General features: G+C 39.1%; 3 protein-coding genes across 6 annotated transcripts in view; 1 reads left to right on the top strand and 2 right to left on the bottom strand.

Moving 5' to 3' along the window:
- LOC149051840 (replication factor C subunit 1-like) overlaps positions 1–22730 on the bottom strand; it is a 362202-nt gene that overhangs the window by 107512 nt on the left and 231960 nt on the right. The gene's annotated exons all lie outside the window — the stretch shown is intronic.
- On the top strand, positions 255–6313 carry LOC149051855 (stimulated by retinoic acid gene 6 protein-like). Of its 3 annotated transcripts, none has more exons than XM_089191656.1 (5): positions 255–339; positions 2756–2863; positions 3402–3565; positions 3927–4043; positions 5086–6313. In XM_089191656.1, exons 2-5 carry the CDS (start codon positions 2784–2786, stop codon positions 5139–5141), a joined length of 417 nt encoding a protein of 138 aa, XP_089047782.1. In that variant the 5' UTR covers positions 255–339; positions 2756–2783; the 3' UTR covers positions 5142–6313. The 3 variants fall into 3 exon arrangements, 2 of the variants coding, with proteins under 2 accessions (XP_089047782.1, XP_089047162.1); XR_016182240.1 differs by lacking the exon at positions 255–339 and having other exon boundaries at positions 2596–2863; positions 5086–5324; positions 5497–6313; XM_089191036.1 differs by lacking the exon at positions 255–339 and having other exon boundaries at positions 2596–2863.
- On the bottom strand, positions 9443–17987 carry LOC149051854 (uncharacterized). Its single transcript, XM_089200064.1, has 5 exons — positions 17921–17987; positions 16088–16098; positions 15483–15545; positions 10260–13603; positions 9443–9936 (listed from the first exon to the last, which is right to left on the bottom strand). Exons 1-5 carry the CDS (start codon positions 17985–17987, stop codon positions 9933–9935), a joined length of 3489 nt encoding a protein of 1162 aa, XP_089056190.1. The 3' UTR covers positions 9443–9932.

Here is a 22730-nt window from a genome sequence, read left to right as displayed (position 1 = left end):
TCTTTCGTCGTTGCGTAAGCTCATTCAGATGATCATGATTTTCTAATTGCTCAGGATCGGTGGTATAATTTCTTTTTGTTTTGCTTCAAACAGGGGGAATATGGTTGGATTAAACTGGTTTTCAAGGCTGCCTCGTCGTTTCTACAAACAACGGAACTGTAAAGATGTTTTGCCGCGCCATGTCTTTGAGCAACGATCAGGAACCATTTGAATAAGGAGATGATTTAAATGACACCCAGTCGTTTGTTGTTAAAATTTGTTTTAACGTTGCCTGAATTTCACTTTTAGATCTCAAATTTTCGATGCAATTCATTGGTTGGCGCTTTAACGATCTTTCAGGTGAGTTAGATAATTTTATTATACTATTGTACATTTGCTTTCGCTGTTGGTAATACTGTGATGGCAGAATGACTGATTGACCGACTGACTGTGCGAATTGCTTACGGAGTGAATCACGCTATCTCCATGGTCATCGTCACCGTGGTCATTAGTTTATCACGCTCATTACTGTTTTTGTGCTCGATTTCTTTTCTCATACATACCTACATACATAAGTGCATTTTATGTATTACTTTCGATACAGATTTAAAGTTTCCAGCCCACAGGTAGCTCGAGTGCTATAATCTAGGGGAAAAAAGCAATGCAAAAGTGTAAGAAGATCGTAAAGATTTCCTCGCTCGAAGTTTGACTATTTCAAAAGGGCTAAATTCTGTAAAAATTGATCCTTTAAGAGGAAGAAATCCTTCGGACTTACCGTAACCATCTTTACCCAGATTTTTCATTTGATCAGTGAACTCTAGAAAAACGGGGTGAATTCTATGAAATTCATCCTTTAAGTGGATTATATCCTACCGACTTGCCGTAGCCATCTTTACCCCGATTTTCGATGTGATCCTTGTGTAAATTTGTCATAAACGGGGAAGATTATGACAAATCCATCCACAAGTGCAATGTATCCTTCAGTGATTTAGAAACTGTACTAAAAAAGAGATGTGTTTAGGTGATGGGATAGAAAACGAGCATGGCTCAGGGGATAGTGTATATTCGTGAACGGCTGCCGTACTGGCTTTCATGTGATGTACGTGCTCATAAGTTTCACGTGAGGAATTTGGTTTTCAAAGATCATTGTCTTTCAGATCACTGAGCTTGAAGTGCTCTGTGGAATAACAAAAGAGCGCTCTAGATCTGTGACAGTATAAAATATGCAGCAAGGTGTAACAACTATAATCAGCGGAACCGCAATAAAATCAAAATCTACTACTTCAACATTTTTAACGGAGGGCTCAGTGCGATACAGCAAAAACCCAAAGTACTCCAAATAAATAACTGAAGGCCAAACTTCTCTGACTGAAGGAAGACTTCGTGACGCAGACAAATAATCACAACTTTGACCTCTCAGTCGATCTCACCTCTAGCAGATCAGGATGAAGCGTCAAAAAATATATAATTTTGCGTCGACGAATCATAATCTATGATCTTCAACTATTAAAGAAAATAAATCAATTATGATATGGCACCACATTGAGCTTTTGTCTTAGCTTGTGGGTAAAATGTTGTCATTGGAGTCGCAAGTCGAGCAGTGAAGAGTGTAAATAAAGCAAGACTGCAGGGAAGTAATGTGTGTGAGAGAAAGGCCAATGATCTGGTTAGCAATGACCATGTAGATAGCAAATTTTCCTGAAATCAGCAAGAAGTTGTTCATCCGCTGTTACTGGAAAATACTGGTCAAATTTTCCACTTATCCCGACCCCCTTGAATGAGTACTTTTGCTTAAAGACAGAACTACAACGGAGTCTCTTAACCAGTCCCAAGCCGCGTGTTGCTCGATAGATCACAAGATATGATTGGGCACTGTATCACATTACGTTAGAGGATATATCTATAATGAGGGGGCATAAGTACAACGGTACAACCTCCCTCCTATTTTCAACCCGACCCAAACCTCCCTCTTGTTTTCTACCCGACCCAAATTTCGACGCGACATAAACCTCACTCCTGTTTTCGACCCGACCCAAACCTCTTTCCTGTTTTCGACGCGAGTCAAACCTCCTTCCCGTTCTCTACCCGACCCAAACCTTCCGGAAACAGACCAACAAGAGAGGGAAACAAACCAGTAGACGCACCAACCAAAAAGAAAAATATACAATCCTAACTCAGGGCTTGAAACAGCCGCTAATAAGACAATTAAACAGGAAAAACTATTACGAACGACAGATGAGTAAATAAACTTGGTTAGATGATAAATTTTGATGATAATTTTTTCTTTTTTTTAATTTTCTGTGTAGGCGGGATAGAAGCAGGACTTGTCTTGTCTGCTGTCAGTTCTCTTTTGATGTTGCTCCACTTCATGAAATGCCATCGGTGTATATGCCGTATGGTTATTGTGATCGTTGCGGGCGTACCGCGTAAAAGGCGGGAAAACACAAGTGATCAAATCACGATTCGTTCAAGTTTTGAATATGATTGGTTGAGAAGGTGACGCGAGCTTTCTGGACCAATCACACGGCGAAGTTAAGCAAAATCACAGCAATCATCGATTACTTTCGACATTCAATTGAAAAATACTCTTCTACATGTAGGATGCAACTCTAAAGATTGTTTAAGCATCAAAACAAGATACAGTAACAGATTTGCAGGATCAGGATTTCGTGGCTAAGCTGGTTTCATAATTATAATCATAATTTCATAATTATTGTGAGACTTGAAGGCTTTTCGAAAGACGCAATCTAGTACTCATGGAATGTTTTTTTTACAGAGCCATTTTGGCCTCAGCTATTTTTCTGATGTTGTTCCGGTTGTTTCTAACACATTTCGTCTTTCGTGACTCGACTTATCCAAACATCACTGTCACAATTGATAACAGGTATTGTTGTACATCAGTCTGATGTCTAGTTTCTTTCTCAAATTTTGTTACGACTACAGACCGAACTGGACTCCGCTCTATTTGGCTGCTGATGACCAATGGCGCAGCAAATTTTATTATTGTGTTAATTGTATACGTTATATGCTATTGTATGTTTAGTGGTCAACTCACGCCTCGCCGAGAGAACGTTCAATACAAAGCTGCGATAGATTAATTGAACGTCGACGCAAAAACTCGCCGACAGAGACGTCTCTAATAGGAAGATTTTTGGCATGTATCTACATTCTTATGGTTGTTTGGGTGTTTATTATTGTTATTAATTTTGTTGTGGTGGTGATGGGTGTTGTGGGTTTTGTTGCTGTGATGGTTATTGTTGTTGCTGTAGTTGTGGTTGTTGGTTTGTTGCGTGTTGTACTGGTTGCATCCAGGTTAATTAGTAATTCTCCTAGATTCACATCTTGCTTATGGGTCACTTAGCTTAAAATATTCAGCCCGTATCGTGAACACTTTGTTTTTGGTCTCTTTCTCTCTCTTTAAGGCGGCTATTCTCCATCATGTCGTACTTTTTCTTCTTCTGCAACATAATTCCTGGACTTCTCTCTGCTTCTATGCGAATTCTAAAGGGCATGCTTTTAGGAGTGATTTTCATCTCTCGTATAGATCGAACATCACTGGTGCAGGGTTTCCAGGCTTGGGACAAAGGTACGTAGCACGCACCCAGTACAAGCAATTTATAAGTGGCAGAGGCTATGTGAAGTGAGATATACAACATTCAGACCTATTCTGCTGCCAAGTTGCTAACTATTTCCTAAGACAGCTTTTAACCAATTAAATAATGTCTTTAAGACTTCAGTGACGAAAGGAAGGTCGAGCAGAAATTCTTTAGTGACAAGATCCAACAAATTGCCCAGAACGCAGCAAACGGTAGTGGCTTCGTAGCGATTCGTAATAGCTTCACGTCTAATTGTTCGAGAGCGTTGCACGAGATTTATAGAGTTCTCATTATGCTAACTAGAGCATAACCTATGGGATCCTTGACAACCTTTCTTAATTTTCTTTCTAGCTTTTGTCGCATACCTTGGTTTTGTGACTGTGCTGGTTGCCCACAGACAACCCGTGATGCTGGTGTTCTGTCAGTTGCTTATTGACAGACAAAAAGATCATCAGCTCCTGGAAGAGTGTGAGTAAACTGTCTCCAGAATCACGACTCGGCTGGGATGATGCATTCCTAGGATTTTGATTTGCTTGATTGATAATCAGACAGATGAGCGTACGCACGAATGGGCGGACAGACGAATGGGCAACTGTAGCTTAGAGACAATTGGCACGTTTGTTTCCCTGATAAGATCAAAACACAGCGCTGTATATGCACTTGCAACCGGCACTCAGCAACCAATCAGAATACTAGAAATGATCTTTTCACGGAGGACAAGAAATACATAATTTTCTTTTGTTAAGCGTCGTTATTAGTGTGAAATCCTGGAAAATTAGGCAGAAAACGTACCCCATTCCCCAAGTCAGATTTGATAAAAAATGGGTAACGTTGAGAAGAAACTTACGATGCGAGCTATGTTCGGTTGGTTACTATTCATTTCATACCCATTCTGTGGTCACGCGGGAATATTGAAAGTTAGCCTTTCTTTTTTGCCAGTTTGCACAGTTTTTTGAGCAACTAAGACGTATCTCACCGACAGTTACTTTTCAAGCCGACCTTTAAAAAAGTGATTGCATTCTGGGTGATATAGAACAGTTTAAAAGCTTTTCAGTAGGAGAAAAAGAAACATCCCTACGTGTGTAACCTTTTTTTCACCTTGAGTCTAAAATGCTTAAGTATTCCGTTCTAAACGTTAAAATTAGTTTTCAAGTACCGTGTTTCAAGGCATCTATTTTGTCGCCGGATCTCCGACAGAGCCTGTATATTGTAGGTTTGGCATCGAGGCAGGACGCTCTGAAACTTTGTAATATTTGTTTTAAATGACTTTTCGTTGCCATTCCAGAACAATAGTGAAGGAAAAAAAGACATTTAGTCTCCCTTCTTACTCAAAGTACGAAAGAAATTTCTCTCTTTTGGCCTATTTTCTCTATTGCTATGATTCCTTTGTTGTCATGAACTAATTTTTTGAAGGTTAATTAACTTGAAATACTCGACAAAATCCCTCCAGATCTCGTCCAAACCTTTCAAACGCAGCTTATATTGCCGTTCCTCTCTTTTTGTCTTTCAGGCCCCGTCAGCCGCGCATGTCTCAAAAGGCTGTCAACCGCTGGTTCCTGGCCGTGACTCTCCTACGCAACCCATCTTTTATCAAGTACCGCCGCTAAGACCGCCATTTCACGGCATCTGTTGTGACTTTTGAAAGCGTCAACTTTGACGTTCCAGTGTAAAACTTTGAGACTAACTCAGAAGGAAGCACACTGTTCTTTCTTTGTGGTTCCATTTTCCGGAGATCTGCTATAGCTTGGGGTAAAGGTCTCCCTCGTTTGTTACCACAGTATAATACAGTCTGTATCTGGGTGTTGTTGTTGTTGTAGTTGTGGTTTTTGTTTTTTTGTATTTTAAATTTTTTTGAGTCAAAATGTTACTCCCCTAATGAAAGCTACTCTAAATTCTGGGCTAAACTTTATTAAACACGTAGATTGTGGTAGAGAAATGAGCAAGGAAGCACACAAAGTACTATTGAAAAACAATTTAAAATTGTGGATTTTTATTGCTGGCTTCGGAAATGGGAATTATATTATCTGGCAAACATGGAGAGGCAAATGGTAACAACCCGAACAGGCCGATGGGACTAAGTCAAGGATGACCAAGGATGAAAAGCGGTGAAAGTGACAGAGCTTAACAGGAAAAAAAAAATTCGCGAATTTAACAGCCAACCGCTTAACACAGGTTCGACTATTCATTCCGAATAAGACAATCAGCCGACGTGAAGAGCTCTATTCACCAATGTGGTATATGCTAAAAAACCACTATAAGTGTAAATGCTTCTTTTCAAGCTAGAGTTGGAAAGTCAATTCCCGAGTTGATACACACGCAGGCGATAATCACCAAACCAACAACCCACGCAAAAAGCACTATTCACCTGTGTGGTATATACTCAAAACCGCTGTGAGATGGGTAGATAAAGAAGAACTATTGTGGATTTTTATTGCTGGCTTCGGAAATGGGAATTATTTTATCTGGCAAACATGGAGAGGCAAATAGTAACATTTGCAATTTAAGATGAGTTTTTTTGTGAGTCTATTTCTCTGTAAACGATAATGGATTCTAAATAATGATTAATTCTCTTTGGTACATTTGAATTTGATGGGATTTTTTTTACAGATAATTTATCAGGTATTGGAAAGTAATACATACAAAAAGAGCAAGCGGTTTACGTTAGGCTATAAGCCAAGTATATAGGAAGGAAAAAGAAGAGAAAAATAATAAATAAATATTGCGGTTTGCTTAGGCGTTTTAAGCGGAAGTTTTTTGGTTTTTATTTTTCGTTTGTTTGTTTGTTTGGTTTTTGTTGTTGTCGTTGTTTTTTTCCTTTAACTATTATGAAAGTAAGAAAAGTAAAAATTGGCGCACGATACCAAATAATGTTGTGAATTATTGAGGTCCGTGATTAGGTGAAAGACTTGGGAAGGATGGTGTGGGTTTGGAACTGAGGAGCAAAGAACTAGCGGCAAAAAAAAAAATACGTAGTCGACAGACAGCTGTGAGCATTAACCACACGAGTGTTTTGGCGAAGGCCGATTTCTTTCACACTTGCGAATGTATTCATATACAATTAGCGAACTCCAACGTCGTGGAGACCTCTGATCTTTCTCGAAAAAAACTTAACGGAAGTGGAAAGTGAGGAGGAAGTGAAATATTGGATTGGTGGGACCACTGACGAAACCGGATTTCATTCAATTTTGTTTGCTCGTTTTTATCCGCGCGGGGATCCCGGTTGAATTCCCGCTGGCTCCCTGGTACAAATCGCCTCACCGGCATCCCGAGAGAGATCCCGACAGGTGTCCCGTGGGAATCTCGGCGTGAACTTGCGAAAATACCAGCGTACACTCCAGAGGGTAATGACATTACGGAACTCGTCTTTTTTGTCTCATAACTAACCATTTAATTCTTTCACAAATTCACGAGGACGGCACAATCGAGCAACCGTTTTTAACCCGTAACTGAGTGTTATAACAGAGTGTTATCATCGTTTAATACAGGTCACCAAGAAAAGACAAGAAAACAACATTTTGTACCATAATTTATCATTTCTCTTTCAAGTGAAGCTTATTTTAAAAAATGGCTCAAAAATGTATCGAATAACATCAACAAAACGATGATGCAGCGTAAAAACATAACGATTAATAAGAATTCTAACGGCCAGACCTCTTGGAAATTACTAAGGAAATGATTTGCGTAATTTTCTTATGTATTATTTGTTAGATACAAACAGTCCTGAGAAGAAAGATAATCTGCAATGCGTTGAGGATATTTGAACTCTAAATACTAACATTGATTTTAGGAGACAAACATGGAATAAAGTTTACTTCAGAGACAATTCGTAGTTTTATTCGAGTGATTCCGCCCTAAGTGACCGTTTCATACAACCCGAACAGGCCGATGGGACTCAGTCAAGGATGACCACAACCGCTTAATAGAGACCACCGCTAAAAAGTGGTGAAAGTCACAATGCATAAGAGGAAAAAATTCGGGAATTTTGCAACCGACCTCTTAATACAGGTTCGACTATTAATTCTGAATTAGCCAATCAGCCCACGCGAAGAGCTCTGTTGTGGTATATACTAAAAACCGCTGTAGGGTGGATAGACGGAGTTGAGTTATGTAGCACGAGGAGAAAATTTAAGAAGAAGAAAGAAGCCTAAGTCTATCAATTTCTCAGGGAGATTCTTATCTTTACCTTCTGAAATCGTAGCTCTAAGATTCTTGAGAATCCGTCCGGAGATGCTACTCATGAAACCACGTAGCTGTTTACACTCCCAACCCGGGGGGATAAACGGACCATCGACTCATCCTTCCCCCTTCCCATGGATCTTTTTTTTTTTTAATGATTGTAATATATGCTATCGTCAGTAGAGATGTTCTGCTGAAACATTTACGTTGTCGCAGTTTTTTTAGATCTCCCAGTTTAATCCTCGCCTCCAGGATTTTTCCACGGCTTGTTTTTCCCTAAAAGGTCTAATTCCGAATTCGAATTGAAAATGCCACCCTCTTAAACCGTTTTCATTTCACATCTTGCATATTTCTCAGTCGAGGGTCTCCATAGGGTTAACCGTTAGCCGTAAATCGGTCAAAAAACTAGCTGTTAGGCGTAAAAATTGACAGATTTTAACCCTTAGTTACAGCAAAAATTAACCTTAGAAATCTTTCCTTCCTACAAAGTGTTAATTTGTGTTATTTTGAGTTAACCGCAGCAGAAAAATGGCCAAAATTTAAACCGTTAGCCGCAAGAAGTTCTCCTCGGTCGACCCTCTTCAGTTTTAAGGAAGTTAAGCTGTTTTAGTTAAGTTTACAACCGTGGAAAAAAAAATTCATCAATATTTTCTACACTCGAGGAACCACACCGACCTAGGGTACCCATGATGAGGACTCTTTCTATAAATGGAGTAAAGCATCATCTCCCAAAGTGAAAGGTAATTTCTTTTTCCTTGCCTCTTCAAAGATATATGACAAAACATCATGTCGCTTTACATGCTTACAGAAGCGCGTCGCGTGACATCCTAAGGAACGGCTGCCAATGAAACTAGTAGTTATAAAATCTGAAAAAAAATCGAGGTCTTTATCTTATTTAATAACTCTATCCAAAGAGATGGGCAATAGTTGAGCGAACTAGACACAGGTGCGCTCACTACTTCAAACGACAAGATGTAACAAAACATCATATCTGTCGCATAACGTGCTAAAGAAGTGCGTCGAGATGGATATTAGCAGTTATAGAGTCAGAAAACATCGAAGTTTATCTCTCATTCTGTAAACCTATTCAAAGAAATGAGCAAAAGTTATTAAGCGAATAAGACTTAGGCGCGCTCACTACTTCAAACGACAAGAAATGGCTTATGCAGGTTGATGCAGAAATTTTCTTCCCTTTGTCATTGATTTCCTCTTCCATTCTAACAAAAAACCAAGCGACTTGTTTCATTGTTTGACATTTAAAAGTTAGTTTATTGTACTTAGATAATAAGTAAACAATCTGATCGGAGAAACTAAATGAAATCATTTGGCTCCAACTTTCTAGCTCGTTCAAAGCTTCTTTTAATGCTGTGTACGCCGGTAACTAAAATTAAGATAAAACTTCTCGTTTTGCCTTCGGACGATAAGTTTAAAAAATATACTTAAAATGCATCGATCGTCTTGTAAAAAAGAACACAATTTATCGCATTCAAAATTAAAGGAGAAATCTCAGAAAATTAACTAATACCAAGACTAAATCCTTGCCTTTACGGCGAAAATCTGTCATTTTAGGTCCAGATAAACCAAATTCTGATCAGCAGAAACTAACTTTAAGTACCAATTACTGGGTACAAATCATCGAAAAGTTACTCACAATTCCCATCCGACATAAACTAAGATAATCGAGCAATCGGACAACTGATTATTTTCCAATTTCCATGGAAATTCTCCACACACGCACATGGCTGTAACAGCTTTACATCACTCATGAGAAAAAAACCGATTGAGTAAAAGTCTAAAAAACTCTGGAAACGTTTTCAAGACTTTTCAACTTCGACGCCAATGCAACGCCCAAATCCGCTTAGTAGGTAATACATAGGTTAAAAATTAACTTTTGTATAGATACTCATGATAATTTCAAGACATTATGTGAAAAAAACCAGTAGTTTCAGCTGAACATAAAAGATCAAGCTCTTAAGAGCAGTTCAGACAAGGAAAAAGTCAACTTTTGAATCAATGAAAATCCGTTCTCTTGTTAAACTTGACTTTAGTCGCCTTTTGGTTCTTCCTGCTTTGAAAAGAAGACTCTTGACAAATATTTAATCGGTAGCTTACTGGTTTATGGTCCAAATATCAGCGTTTGCGGGTATTCTAAAACTCCTTGGGGCTCCAATGCTCACTGCCTTAACTGAAAAATAAAAGAATCTAAGTTTAGGAAGGATAGTTGAGTTGCCATAAAATATTTCATAGCACATGAAACGATACATTGCACAAAAGGATTGTTTTAAAAGAAATTTGCTTTTTTACTCCTATCAGGTTTCCTAAAAAGAATGTCATCATCGTAAACGTGTCCTCTTGATTTTACTGCATCTCAACTTGCCGGAGCAAAAACTAAATATCGTAACCCAACTGAAAGGAAAATAACACGCAAGTATCATTGCTCATAGATAAGCCATAATTACGATTTAAGGTAACTTTGTATTAAATAGAATGTATAAACAGAATATTTACTTGTTTCGGCTTCTAATATCCTTGACATCCAGGTTGACATCATCACCAATGAGTACAAATGGTGCCCAGTAAATCACCTCCTTGAACTCTTCAATTTCTCTCATACACTTCATGGCCTGATTGAGAGCTTCACTTGCTTTCTTGCCTTTGGCAAGTGCATCGTAGAAGAAACTCATGAACTCCAGGGTTCCCTCGTCGCCAATCGCCCACAAGGTTACTACAACAGATCTAGCACCGGCACCCAAAAGTGCACGCGCCATGCCCACCACACCCTCTGCCATGACTTCCCCACGAGCAGTGTGACAGCAGCTAAGTACAACCAGACGAGCTCGCAACCCAGCTTCTATGACATCTTTCATCGTCAGTAGATAGTCTTCCTCATGCGGCTGAGGGTTTTCTCTTGTGGTGTTTGGCGCTAGGATAACTTCTCCAGTTTCCATTTTACCGTGTGCTGCTATGTGAACTAAGGCCACTGATGATATTCGTTTTAAAACTTCATGTTTTGTTGCCATTTCTCCAGTGAGGGGGGGAACATTGAGGATACGTCCGATCATTTCCACTTCTTCCCTTGCTCCTGGAAGTTGTTCCAAACGTCTTCCCTGATAGATGATATCTTTGAAACATGGGTCGCCGACAAGCAATGCACCAGTCTTGATGTGAAAGTCAGCTGGACAATCATGAATTAGTTGCAACGTCGTCAGAGAGGGAAGCACACGAATTGTGCAAGAATCACTCAGATATGATGACTTGGAGTCCAGCAACGCTGCATAAGGTACAAGGCAAAATGGCCCCTCAGGAACGAATGTTATCTCGTTGCCTTCGATCAGGTCAGCAATAGGAGCAACGATAATGTCATGCAGCTTCTTTAAAGCACTTGATTGGGAGTGCCTCACATCAACTCGGATCACATCATTGGCCTTTTCCTCTTCTGTCGGCGAATCAGGAGGAAGATTTTCGATTTTAACAGTATCTCTTTCACGGATCTCCTTCAGAGTAGTTTCGTTCAGCAGCTGGATGAAACGTTCCAATTCATCCTCAAACTTATAATCGTTGACGTGTACCTTTTTCATCTGGATGTTATCTTCACTGAGGCAAACCCAGAAGTAAACGCATGGTCCATTAATAGCTATGAAAACTGTGCTCAATGTAACGCACCTCAGAGAAATGTGGGATGCGCCTTCCGTTAAAGAATCTCCAGGCTGATATTTTGTGGTCATGAGATCTCTCAGAGCTTGAGCACGTCCTTTCTCTGTGGCAAGAAGAGCCTTTAGAGCTTGACCTCGTTTGAGATTTATACGCCACAAACCTTTGTATGCTATTTGGTAAAGATTACGATAAGTAATCTTCCACTGATCGTTGAGTTGAAGGCTGGCCCTGATATCATCATACAATTCTACACTTGAGTAATAATAGTCAAAGGCCATCATGAGATTTCCTTGGCACTCAAAATGGTTTCCAAGGGAACAGAGTGAGCACGCCACTCCAGGCTTGTCTCCCACTTCTTTAGCAATTTCTAGATGACGTTGATGGTACTTGATGGCTGTTTTGAACTCTCCTAGACTGCGATAAGCGTTGCCGAGATTGCCATAACTTTTTCCCTCTCCGGCCTTGTCTCCCACTTCTTGAGCGATTTCTAGAGTGCGTTGATAGTAATCCATTGCTGTTTTGAACTGTCGTAGAACTTGATAATCGTTGCCGAGATTGCCATAACTTGCTCCCTCTCCGGCCTTGTCTCCCACTTCTTTAGCAATTTCTAGACATTGTTGATGGTACTCGATGGCTGTTTTGAACTTTCTTAGCCTGCAATAAGCGTTGCCGAGATTGCCATAACTTTTTCCCTCTCCGGCCTTGTTTCCCACTTCTTTAGCAATTTCTAGATCACGTTGATGGTACTTAATGGCTGTTTTGAACTCTCCTAGACTGTCATAAGCGTTGCCGAGATTGCCATAACTTGCTCCCTCTCCGGCCTTGTCTCCCACTTCTTTAGCAATTTCTAGATGACGTTGATGGTACTTGATGGCTGTTTTGAACTCTCCTAGACTGCGATAAGCGTTGCCGAGATGGGAATAACTTTTTCCCTCTCCGGCCTTGTCTCCCACTTCTTTAGCAATTTCTAGATCACGTTGATGGTACTTGATGGCTGTTTTGAACTCTCCTAGACTGTCATAAGCGATGCCAAGATTGCCATAACTCGTTCCCTCTCCGGCCTTGTCTCCCACTTCTTTAGCAATTTCTAGATGACGTTGATGGTACTTGATGGCTGTTTTGAACTCTCCTAGACTGTCATAAGCGATGCCGAGATTGCCATAACTTCTTCCCTCTCCGGCCTTGTCTCCCACTTCTTTAGCAATTTCTAGATCACGTTGATGGTACTTGATGGCTGTTTTGAACTCTCCTAGACTGCGATAAGCGTTGCCGAGATTGCAATAACTTTTTCCCTCTCCGGCCTTGTCTCCCACTTCTTTAGCAATTTCTAGATGACGTTGATGGTACTTGATGGCTGTTTTGAACTCTCCTAGACTGTCATAAGCGATGCCAAGATTGCCATAACTTCTTCCCTCTCCGGCCTTGTCTCCCACTTCTTTAGCAATTTCTAGATGACGTTGATGGTACTTGATGGCTGTTTTGAACTCTCCTAGACTCTCATAAGCGATGCCAAGATTGCCATAACTTCTTCCCTCTCCGGCCTTGTCTCCCACTTCTTTAGCAATTTCTAGATGACGTTGATGGTACTTGATGGCTGTTTTGAACTCTCCTAGACTGCGATAAGCGATGCCGAGATTGCCATAACTTCTTCCCTCTCCGGCCTTGTCTCCCACTTCTTTAGCAATTTCTAGATGACGTTGATGGTACTTGATGGCTGTTTTGAACTCTCCTAGACTGTCATAAGCGTTGCCGAGATTGCAATAACTTCTTCCCTCTCCGGCCTTGTCTCCCACTTCTTTAGCAATTTCTAGATGACGTTGATGGTGCTTCATGGCTGTTTTGAACTCTCCTAGACCTTGATAAGCGACGCCGAGATTGCCATAACTTTTTCCCTCTCTGGCCTTGTCTCCCACTTCTTTAGCAATTTCTAGACAACGTTGATGGTACTTGATGGCTGTTTTGAACTCTCCTAGACTGCGATAAGCGTTTCCGAGATTGCAATAACTTGCTCCCTCTCCGGTCTTGTCTCCCACTTCTTTAGTAATTTCTAGACATAGTTGATGGTACTTGATTGCTGTGTTGAACTGCCAAACATTATGGTAAGTACATCCGAGACTGGCATAATTGTTTGCTTTGACATTTAGTTCAGCATTCGATTTCCTTATTAATTGAAGCAGACGTTCGTTATTGTTTTCAATCTTAAAACGTGTCAAGGGTAGCTAAATCATGGGTTAATTTGCGAAAATTCAATGGAAATGTGTGTTTTAATAATAATGAGGGTATTGGATAAACTGTAAAATTGGAATGAAAATTCGAGCGTGGATTTCTTGAAGAGATTTGATTTCAAGTTATTCGAGATTGTTAACTAGCTCTGAAGCGCATTTAATAGTTTAAGTTCGGTCGTCATGGTGATGCTCGTCTCAAGACAAAAATGAGGGGCATTTAGCAGAAACTCTGGATTAGTTAATATGGCCTCGTATTTTAAGTAAAGTTTCGTAGAATAATCGAAAGGAGTCGTTAATAATATTTCAGCTTCTTTAAACTGCTCAGTGCAGTATAAGAGAACATCGCTTGCATTATGTGTGGAAGAATCTGCCTGGAAGGTACTGATTTTTCTTGAAATATTATTCGCATTGCATCTCGTATCACGTTTGAAACATTCGTTAAAGGATACTGCCAATCCCATATGTGACCAGCTCCTTGCTTCTTTATACCAGCAAAGTTCGACACAAGCTCTGGCTCCTGAAAAGGAGAGAAGAATTGGTGGTGCGAGTTAATTTATCACTGTTAAGGTATAAACGTATTGATAAAATGGACTTAATTTCCCAGTTAGCTGGGAACAAAAATTGTGATAATGAAGGAAATTTGAACTTGTAGAAGAACTGAAAATGAACAATAAGGAGCTAATGCAAAGCGGCTAGCAATTAAGCTTCAATAGCGACGCGCAGACATGACGTCACTAAAATGTCAGCGATACTAGGGTCGGACATTCGAACCGGATGTGCCTGAAGATTATACGGTCGATCAACTCAAGCGCTGGCGCTGGTTAAAGTGCAGAGGGTCAAAACAAAGTGGCAAACGTCAAGAGTTGATCACTCGTGTCAAGGACTGTATCGCCAGCGGAGATCACCATCTTCTCGATCCTGGAATTGATGGTGGAAAATGGTAGGGAAACATAACATCTTCCATTTCTCTAAAGATTTTATACATTAACTGTATGAACGTTGTAAATATATCCCGCACTGCTGTTCCCTTTATTGGTTTATCTGGGGTACTTAAAAGAACAGACAGTGTCTTGATGGTGAAACCAGTACGGAGTCTAAGGAGGCAAATATACAACATCTCTCTCGAGGACCACTTAGAGATAGAGTTGGTAGCTCTACTTTTTGCTGCTCAGTCACACTTCCGCTTTCCTTTACTAGCGTAACTCCAATATGATATTTTATGTAAAGGACAAACATCATTCAAAAAATCTAGAATCACTTTTACACTCTCCCCAACAGCAGTGTTTTGTTGCGACCATTTGCAGCATGAAATATCCAACAACACAGATTTTCTCCCTGTCGAATTATTGTACTTTCAGCAATGTTTGTCCGACCTTTGCTGGGGGTCCAAAAGTGACGTAATCTATTTTTAGTACGTCCGCGCGTCGCTATTGATGATGATAACGATGGATTTATCTCGCGCATTCTTCACTTCAATATGCACTTTAGCGCTTTTCAGCACCTTTCGGGAAGTTTTCGGGCAGACTGCATTGAACAGTTAACTTTTGAAAGGTAATTTTTCAGGTGCCTCCTGCCCGGGTTCAGTAACGTCCCCTGCTAAGAGTGACTGAGAAGATGCAGGAAACGGGGCTTACGGGTTTTCACCCATATCCGAGATAAGAATATCAAACCATTTGCAGATGTCACAGCTTAGGCGGCAGCACATTGTCCTCAGATATTTTAAGACTCAGGGTGATGGTCCAGTCTAGGGCTTGAACCCTCGACCCTTGGCACTCTACAACGTGAACAAACCAGGCAGCGGTATTTGAGAGTTTATTGACATTTTCTTATGCTTTTTACCCACATCACATACGTTGACACACCAGATACAATTGACACTTGGAGTGCAGTTACCTGCCACAAACCGCACAATCCTCTTTTGACAAAATCAAAGAATAGAATGTTGATGGCTTATGTCTGAAAAACCCACCTTTCTTAATAGCCTTGATTAAAGTGGGTTCCAATTGAACGGCAACTGTTGCATCATTAAGACATTCCACGTAGTTTGCTATGAGATTCAGGAAAGAAGGTTTAAAAAAGTGGTCATCACATGGAATTGCAACAAAGAAGCCTTCATGACTTCAAGTGCTTAAAATGTAACGAGGATCATTTCTTTGCTTAATTTTCATCCGCTACAGGGCGATTTATGTTTTTACGTTACTTTTCTGCCGTTGCTCAATTTTTTTCTTTTCTTGATGCAGATTGTGTATTCCGTTATCTTGTAACACTGCACGACAGATTTATATGTTTACATGTGAAATTCTTACCCAAACGGAAATGAGCTGTTGCCCTGTTGCTATAAAGCTTGGCGTTAAGCCGTATATCTTTGCAGTTCACTTGAAGTCCTTCCGTGTAGGAGTTTATCGCCTTGTTAGCTTCTCCTTGTCTGTATTCTTTGTTACCTTCCTCGAGACATACTTTCGCTATCCCTGAAAGCACACAGTTTTGGTGTTAATGATATAGTAATGAGTGATACGACTTCATACTACAACTTTATACTTCCAAACGAACTTTTAGGTTAAAGGAGCGCAGAGCTACGAAAAACAAAAGATCAGAATGGTTTAATATCTGTAAATTTTGTTTGTGTGCAAGCTGTCGACAGTTTGGGCTGAAGCCTGGCTATTACCATTTCAAGTTTATCGGTTTACATTTAGGTGGAAAGGCTTTCACAAACCCCTTTTACGCCTGGCTTACGTTTTCCAAAATATCACAAGTTTCACCAGGAGATCCTATTTCAGCTCAATTTCTTTTACAATCGCCCTTCAGGAGAGTTTATCTGTGCAATTTATTTGCTTTAAAATATGCTAGCTATTTGGAGTTTTAGCTGTAGCTTCGGTTATAACCAGATCAGGTTTGTTCGGTTTACACTTAAGCCGAGAGGGTTTCCAAAGTTCCTTTTACACCTGCGTTACACGTTCCAAAATATCAAGTCAGAATATAAAATCCCATGAGTTACTGAGAAAAAATGCATAAAGCAAAGCAAACCCAGGAGCGAAAAAGGTTAAAATTTTTTAGTGTTCTGATAACAAAAGAAACATCGTGTTGAGAGTGACAAGAGTTCGTGGTTTGCCCATCCTTCAGAAAAGAGCGCCGGAAAACATGTTTTTTGTTTTTGTTTTTTTTGATTGGGAAAGTACCACTTTCCCACGAAGTGCCATTTCGCCTGTTATAAAAGTCAGCGGTTCTACATTTTGTCGGCTGGTGGTTTACAGTGTGGGCCTGGCATTGACATAACTTTCTAAAGAGGCGTGAAATATTTAGAAGACCAAAACAGGCCGTACGACCGAGACAAAATGCCTCCTCTTCTCTGTAGAATTCTCAAATTGCGTAAAAATTTCTGCCAAACATGTATTCAACAGTAAAGGACAGGAAGGTGTTAGCGTAAATACTTTCCTTTTGGCGGCCTCAAAAAGTTACCCGTTTGCAAATTTTTCAAAACTCGACTTTGACGGGTCTGCAAGTACTAACAGCTCTCTCTTGCCGAAAATGACTTTCATACTAAAAATGACCAAATTTAGAATACTTTCAAGTGCAAAAAGGATAATGTCTTTTCCGCGCAAATATCGTTCATTTTAGTTGTAAATTTTTGATAAATCGTTAATCTCCAAAACATTGTGCGTTGATTTACTAGAGAGCACTTCTAAAACTCAGAATACTGAGTTTTACGAAACCTAGAAGGCAAATTTTGGCCCATTCTTCTTTAACTTAAGGCTCCTCAAAGCTAAGTCACCTTTATTGCTTTTAAATAATTAATGATGTCTATGCATTTTACCTGATCGGATCGAGCAATAAATTGTTTTTTTTCCTTTGGTTTTTCATTTTACTGATAACAGCGCTTGAATTTGAAGATTTGAAGAAAAAATATTTTGCTGTTTCAAAAACTTACCCACAGAACATACGCAAATTTTGATATAAATGTGACAAAAATTTACTGGGGCGTCTTTTAAACAATCTTATTTCACCTGGTTTTCTCACCTATTAAAGAGTCATTATATACATCCAGTTCAGCGTCACTTGACGTAACTTGACTTTCCTCTGTTGCTGAAATTACCAAGAAGATATTTCAACTTTGTTCATGATCACAACTATGTGCAATTAGAAATAGGGTTCTAATACAGGCGTATTTAGTGGATTCCTAAAAACCTTTCAGTCGAAGTGGTCTAAAAAATAGTACACCAGAATTAAAATATACTTAATAACAAACTGTACAAAATCACCACAAAGAAGTCTCTGCCTGTTGCTTTTTCTCACCTGTGGCTGGAAATTCATTTTTCAGCTCCAGTTCTTCTCCTGTTGTTGGGGGGTTGCTTTCTGCCATAGCTAGAAATAAAATTGAATCGATTGCACTGCGCTACATCCTTAAAACTAAAAAAAGAAGAGATTCAAATGAAAATAACTCGAAGAAAACGTTGTATAGTAAATCACAGAGGAAGAATAAGAATCTCAAAGTTTCCTCCGCCACGCTATTGTGGTTGCGTGACAGCCCCGGTCAAGTTCCGCGGGTTGTGTCATGTTTGTTTTTTCAATTGTTTGTTTGTTTGTTTGTTTTCGTAGTCTCATAAGTTGAAACGTCATTCAAGGCTTTCCCTTATCAAAATGCGTGAGTTTCAATAAACAACCTGGTTGTAACCGGTAGGCAATGCTAAGCATCGACCAAAAATTATATTTCTCTCTGATGATCCTTCATTTCATCGCGTGTGGGGCTGGGAGAATTCGCGAAACTTACTCGAAACAGAAACACATTCGAGGGTTTGTGTAACTGTAACGAATTCTACTAACACCCCGCGAGCCTATTGCGTAAAGAAACACGTGTATTGACCCGTGGAAGCGAGTGTAAGGTCTCTGTTCTTCTGCAAAGCGCACGTCTGAAATTTCCCTCAAGCTATCGAAAATTGCTAGACAAAGTCTTTTTTTAACAAATTCCTAAGTTCTAGTAAAGAAAATATTACATTAATTTTTTTTTTGAAGGAGCCACGAAATTTTGAATAACTGGAAGTAGCAGGCCCTTTTCCAGATTATTTTGGGGAGGACCCGATTTTTTCACTTCAAATTAAAAAAAGGCGCTGAATACGAGGTTATTTTGAGGGACTGGAGAAGATGGCATTGGAAAGTGTCCTATTCATCAAAACTCTTGTTATCAAGAAACTTCATCTACAACAAATTGAAAGCCAAGCGCAACCCGCAGACTCCTGCGTAGCTTAATCTTATAGGCCATCGAGTGAATTCACTGCCAAGCCATGAGCATTTGGCGGAGGAAGTAGAATGAAAGCGAAATGAAACTAAAAATAAAAACCAAAAAATTTCGACATCGCAAAGCAAAAGAGAACTTTAAAATTATTTGTGAACGAATTGCTGATCAAAAGAGAATCTTCTGCAATATGATGGTGATTGGGAAATTTAGGAAATTTTCGTGAAGCCGCTGAAGTGATCTTGCCGTACAGAACAGGATTCTGCTCCAAGATCAGAATTAAGTGAGCCCGCAGTTTTATCTTCCAGCGCACGATGTAAACACGCAAACATTGAGCCCCTTTAGTCCGTCATCGCCCGAAAAGGTATATCTACTAAAACCGAACTCTGACAGATAACCAGTTAGAAATGATACTACTAACCATCTTGTAGATACGTAGTTCGAACATTTGAAGACAGAAATTTATTTACCGTCGACGATTACCGTGTCAAGTTTCGCGAGGAGGTGTGTTGATGTTCCAAAGCGTTTAAAAAACTAGATTAATTAATCGTGTTGTTGACGAGGTTTCGTTTTCATACGTGATCGAGAAATCGTAGTCATCAGCATGGCTCTGGGGTTGAAATTTTCACTTTTGTTGACACGTTTACCCAGTTTTTCTGCTATTTATACGTTAAAGTGGGACCCGCGAGCGAGCCGAAAACCCGTGCTCTGAGCGGCTACCCAAGAGCGCAAAATATGTTCTCTTTCGATTCCCACTTTGAATCCCCACAAAAGGAAAAAAAGAAATGCTTGTAGCTTGTTGAATACCTCGTATAATGTCGTAACTAAATAGTTAATTTTTGTCACGTGAATTAAAGCTTTTCCAGCATTTTTGGCTAAAACAGAGGTCACAGATTTATTTGGTAATTCCATAGTGCATCAATATTTTTTGTTATCGTGTGATACATCCTTTGATCTGCTCCTGAAGAAGCCTTCGCCTTGGTCCTTAAAATGTAGTGAGGGAAATTGGCCGATGTACAGTCTTCTTAAGCTCACGCTTGTTCAGTAATGCTCACCCATATATGAGGTATTAGGTAACCGCGCGTGGATACGAATTTTATCATCGAGTGTTCATGACATCTTTTACTCCATCAAATAGATAATTAAATTCAAGCAGATAAATTCGTATCCATAGGCCGATATGTATCATCCTTTTTATTCAAAAGATATTGATTGAAAATTTGAATCAAATATTATTTTTTAAATAGGAGCATCGAATACAGAGATCCACAGCACCGAAACTCAGCTCGCCAAAAATCAATTCAATTTCGGACAATGTAATTCAACAATTTCTCATTACAAGAACTATTTCCTTTAAAAAAGAATTGAATTAGCTTCTGGTAAAAAAAAAAAAAAATTTAAAAAACCTACAAGGAAAGTAAGACTGTCATGTTGATAACTTCTTTTCTAATGACGACTTTGAAACCAAGACATGTGATGATATGAATAGTACATTTACAGTGTGCGGTGGAGATGTCACGTTTTGGAAACTATAAAAATTCTGGTATTTCACCGACAACCATATTACCGTTATTATTACTATACATCGCGAATGTTAAGATATCAAAAGAAACGTAGGAATTGTGTTTTTTTTTTCAACCTCGAGTTTTGTTACAAACTTCGTCTGTTTTCGAGAGATATTTGCTGGTTTTGATATTGACGAGAGCTTTAATTATATACAGCACGTTATCTAGCTCTGTCACATGCTCATCACGCGCTTCTGCCGCACAATCATCACGCACAGATAAACCTTTAACTCCCGTGATCTAATTGTTAATTCTCCCCTCTAGCTGCTACATGTTTCATTTCAAAGTAGATACAGAAATTTGGTGTTAGTTCAAAGATAACGAATTCTACCTAATAAAACGTTGAGTATTCTGATTACTTGTTTGCTGGATAACGTATTAATATTACAGGGACAAGTTACAAGTTATATCACTTCTATGGAGTTTAAGGCTTAAGGAAATTGTACCGCGTGCAGACTATTAAACCACGAGTCAAATAAGAGAAACCATTGAAATATCTTCACATCTGATAACAATAAACCGGGAAATTTGACTGAAATTAACCTTGATTGTTGTCAGCCGCAAAAAAATAAGATTGCAATCTTTCATTATAAATAACATGAGCTCTACAGCTCTAATCAGTTGCAGAATGAAAATTGATTTGTACCTGTTAAACTGTTATCCTCTGAATCCTTCTATTCCCCACACGATGACATTTGTTAATCCTACATGCCCGAAAATATCAAGAACGATATTTTGCTTTACAATAATTTCGATGAAAAAATGATGGTAACACATGGTAACACACGAGTTTGAAAGATATAACCTCATTTAATGCCCAGTTTCGTGATCAAAATTGCTTTTCTTCTTAAAAAAAAGTTATTGTGCTTGTTTTTTTGTTTGTTTGTTTGTTTTATTCCTTTTATGATTATTACTTGTTTACATGTTTCTCCATGGCGATTAATTAATTCTGTGATTTAAATTCAGCTCTTTTTCTTTTAGTGCAAAACACTCGCAATCCGCAAAACTCCTGTTCTCCTCAGAGCAGGACATGTTACACCCTGCCATAACTGAATCGATAAGGATGAATTCACACCGTGAGTTATATTGTACAAAATGCAATTTCTCTTCAATTGATCAACTCGATATATCCCTCGTTCAATATGATACACATTTGTTTTTGGTCATCTTCCCATTAGCGTTACAGTTCTCTCACATTTCCATTTTCCGCTCTCACCGTGACAACTTCATAAAGTTCCTAAAAACAATAACGGTAAGCTTTTTTCTTGTAAATAACTCCCGCCAATTCTACACTGAAAACTTTTGCGGTCAAAAGTGTAGGTGTCAAGTGAAATCACCAGAGGGAGATACAAAGCTAAAGAAATCACATCAATAATATGTATTCTTTATGTAAATTTTTTTCCAATCTTCTCGTCTTTCGATCATAAAATGCTACATATTTCTTCATTATCTTTCCTCACCGGAAGAGTACTTGCAATGAATTTAACTCCAGTAAAGTTCTTTTCTAAGAAAAATACTTGACTTCTCGTTGTATCTAAAGAAAATCATATTCAAGTCGTTTGGCGTCATGTAAAGAATTAAAGCGAATACCATAAGTACTCTTCTTAAAGAAATATCCGAGGAAGATATTCAAAATTTTTTTAAATCTATGTACTCCATGCATCTTTGTGTACAGAAACTCTCAGTGCATCTTACAGGAATTTTATGAATAAACTGTTACTGACCCAGTTGTCTTTAAGTTGGAAGAGAAATCTGAGGCCCTAGCTCTCTGTCTTTTTGAACTCCAGAATTGTCTGCTGAGTTTGGATGCAGTAAGCGAGGTCATAAATAAATGTATAATAGTTCATACAGACAAGTGACACACATGATACTGGAATCAGAAATGCTGCAGCTTCGTAGATCTCTCATGGGAAGATGAATAAGCTACCTCAAGGTCTGGTATGTTTATCTACATGTCAGCATTGATATTTAATCTGTCGTTTAACTTGACCTGACCGATAGGGTTCTTTTTTTTCGGTCGTCGGTTAAAAATGATTTTTTCCTTTGTCACGAAAGAGCCTACAATTTCCTTTCTATCATTATCATCATTATTATCTTCTATTTCCCTTATTTACGCAATAGAAAAACTTATTTACAGCGGTTATAGCTAGAAGGCGGGGAGACCCAGGAAGCCATCGGGCTTATGGGAGAGCCACCTCACTTACATTAATAAATAAAGTAAAGAAAAAGTGCTGCGAATGTGCGGCAAAGCCAATTTAGTGATTATTTCAGTAAAAGCTCTTGCATTTTCGTCTTAAAACTAAGAAGG

This window comes from Pocillopora damicornis, chromosome 1, assembly GCF_964200805.1.
Source record: "Pocillopora damicornis chromosome 1, jaPocDami1.2, whole genome shotgun sequence".
NCBI lineage: Eukaryota > Metazoa > Cnidaria > Anthozoa > Scleractinia > Pocilloporidae > Pocillopora > Pocillopora damicornis.
Note: the sequence above shows the minus strand (reverse complement) of the source record. Positions and strands in the feature narration are given on the sequence as shown.

Bases quoted from the DNA above. Each gene is read 5' to 3' on its own strand.
- LOC149051855 (XM_089191036.1), top strand. From the start codon at position 2,736: ATGGAATGTTTTTTTTACAGAGCCATTTTGGCCTCAGCTATTTTTCTG. The intron at 2,864-3,401 runs GTATTGTTGTAC...TCTCTCTTTAAG, and splicing joins ACTGTCACAATTGATAACAG to GCGGCTATTCTCCATCATGT. The intron at 4,044-5,085 runs GTGAGTAAACTG...TTTGTCTTTCAG, and splicing joins TCATCAGCTCCTGGAAGAGT to GCCCCGTCAGCCGCGCATGT.
- LOC149051854 (XM_089200064.1), bottom strand. From the start codon at position 17,987: ATGGCAGAAAGCAACCCCCCAACAACAGGAGAAGAACTGGAGCTGAAA. The intron at 13,604-15,482 runs GTATGTGATGTG...ACACGTTTTAAG, and splicing joins ATTGTATCTGGTGTGTCAAC to ATTGAAAACAATAACGAACG.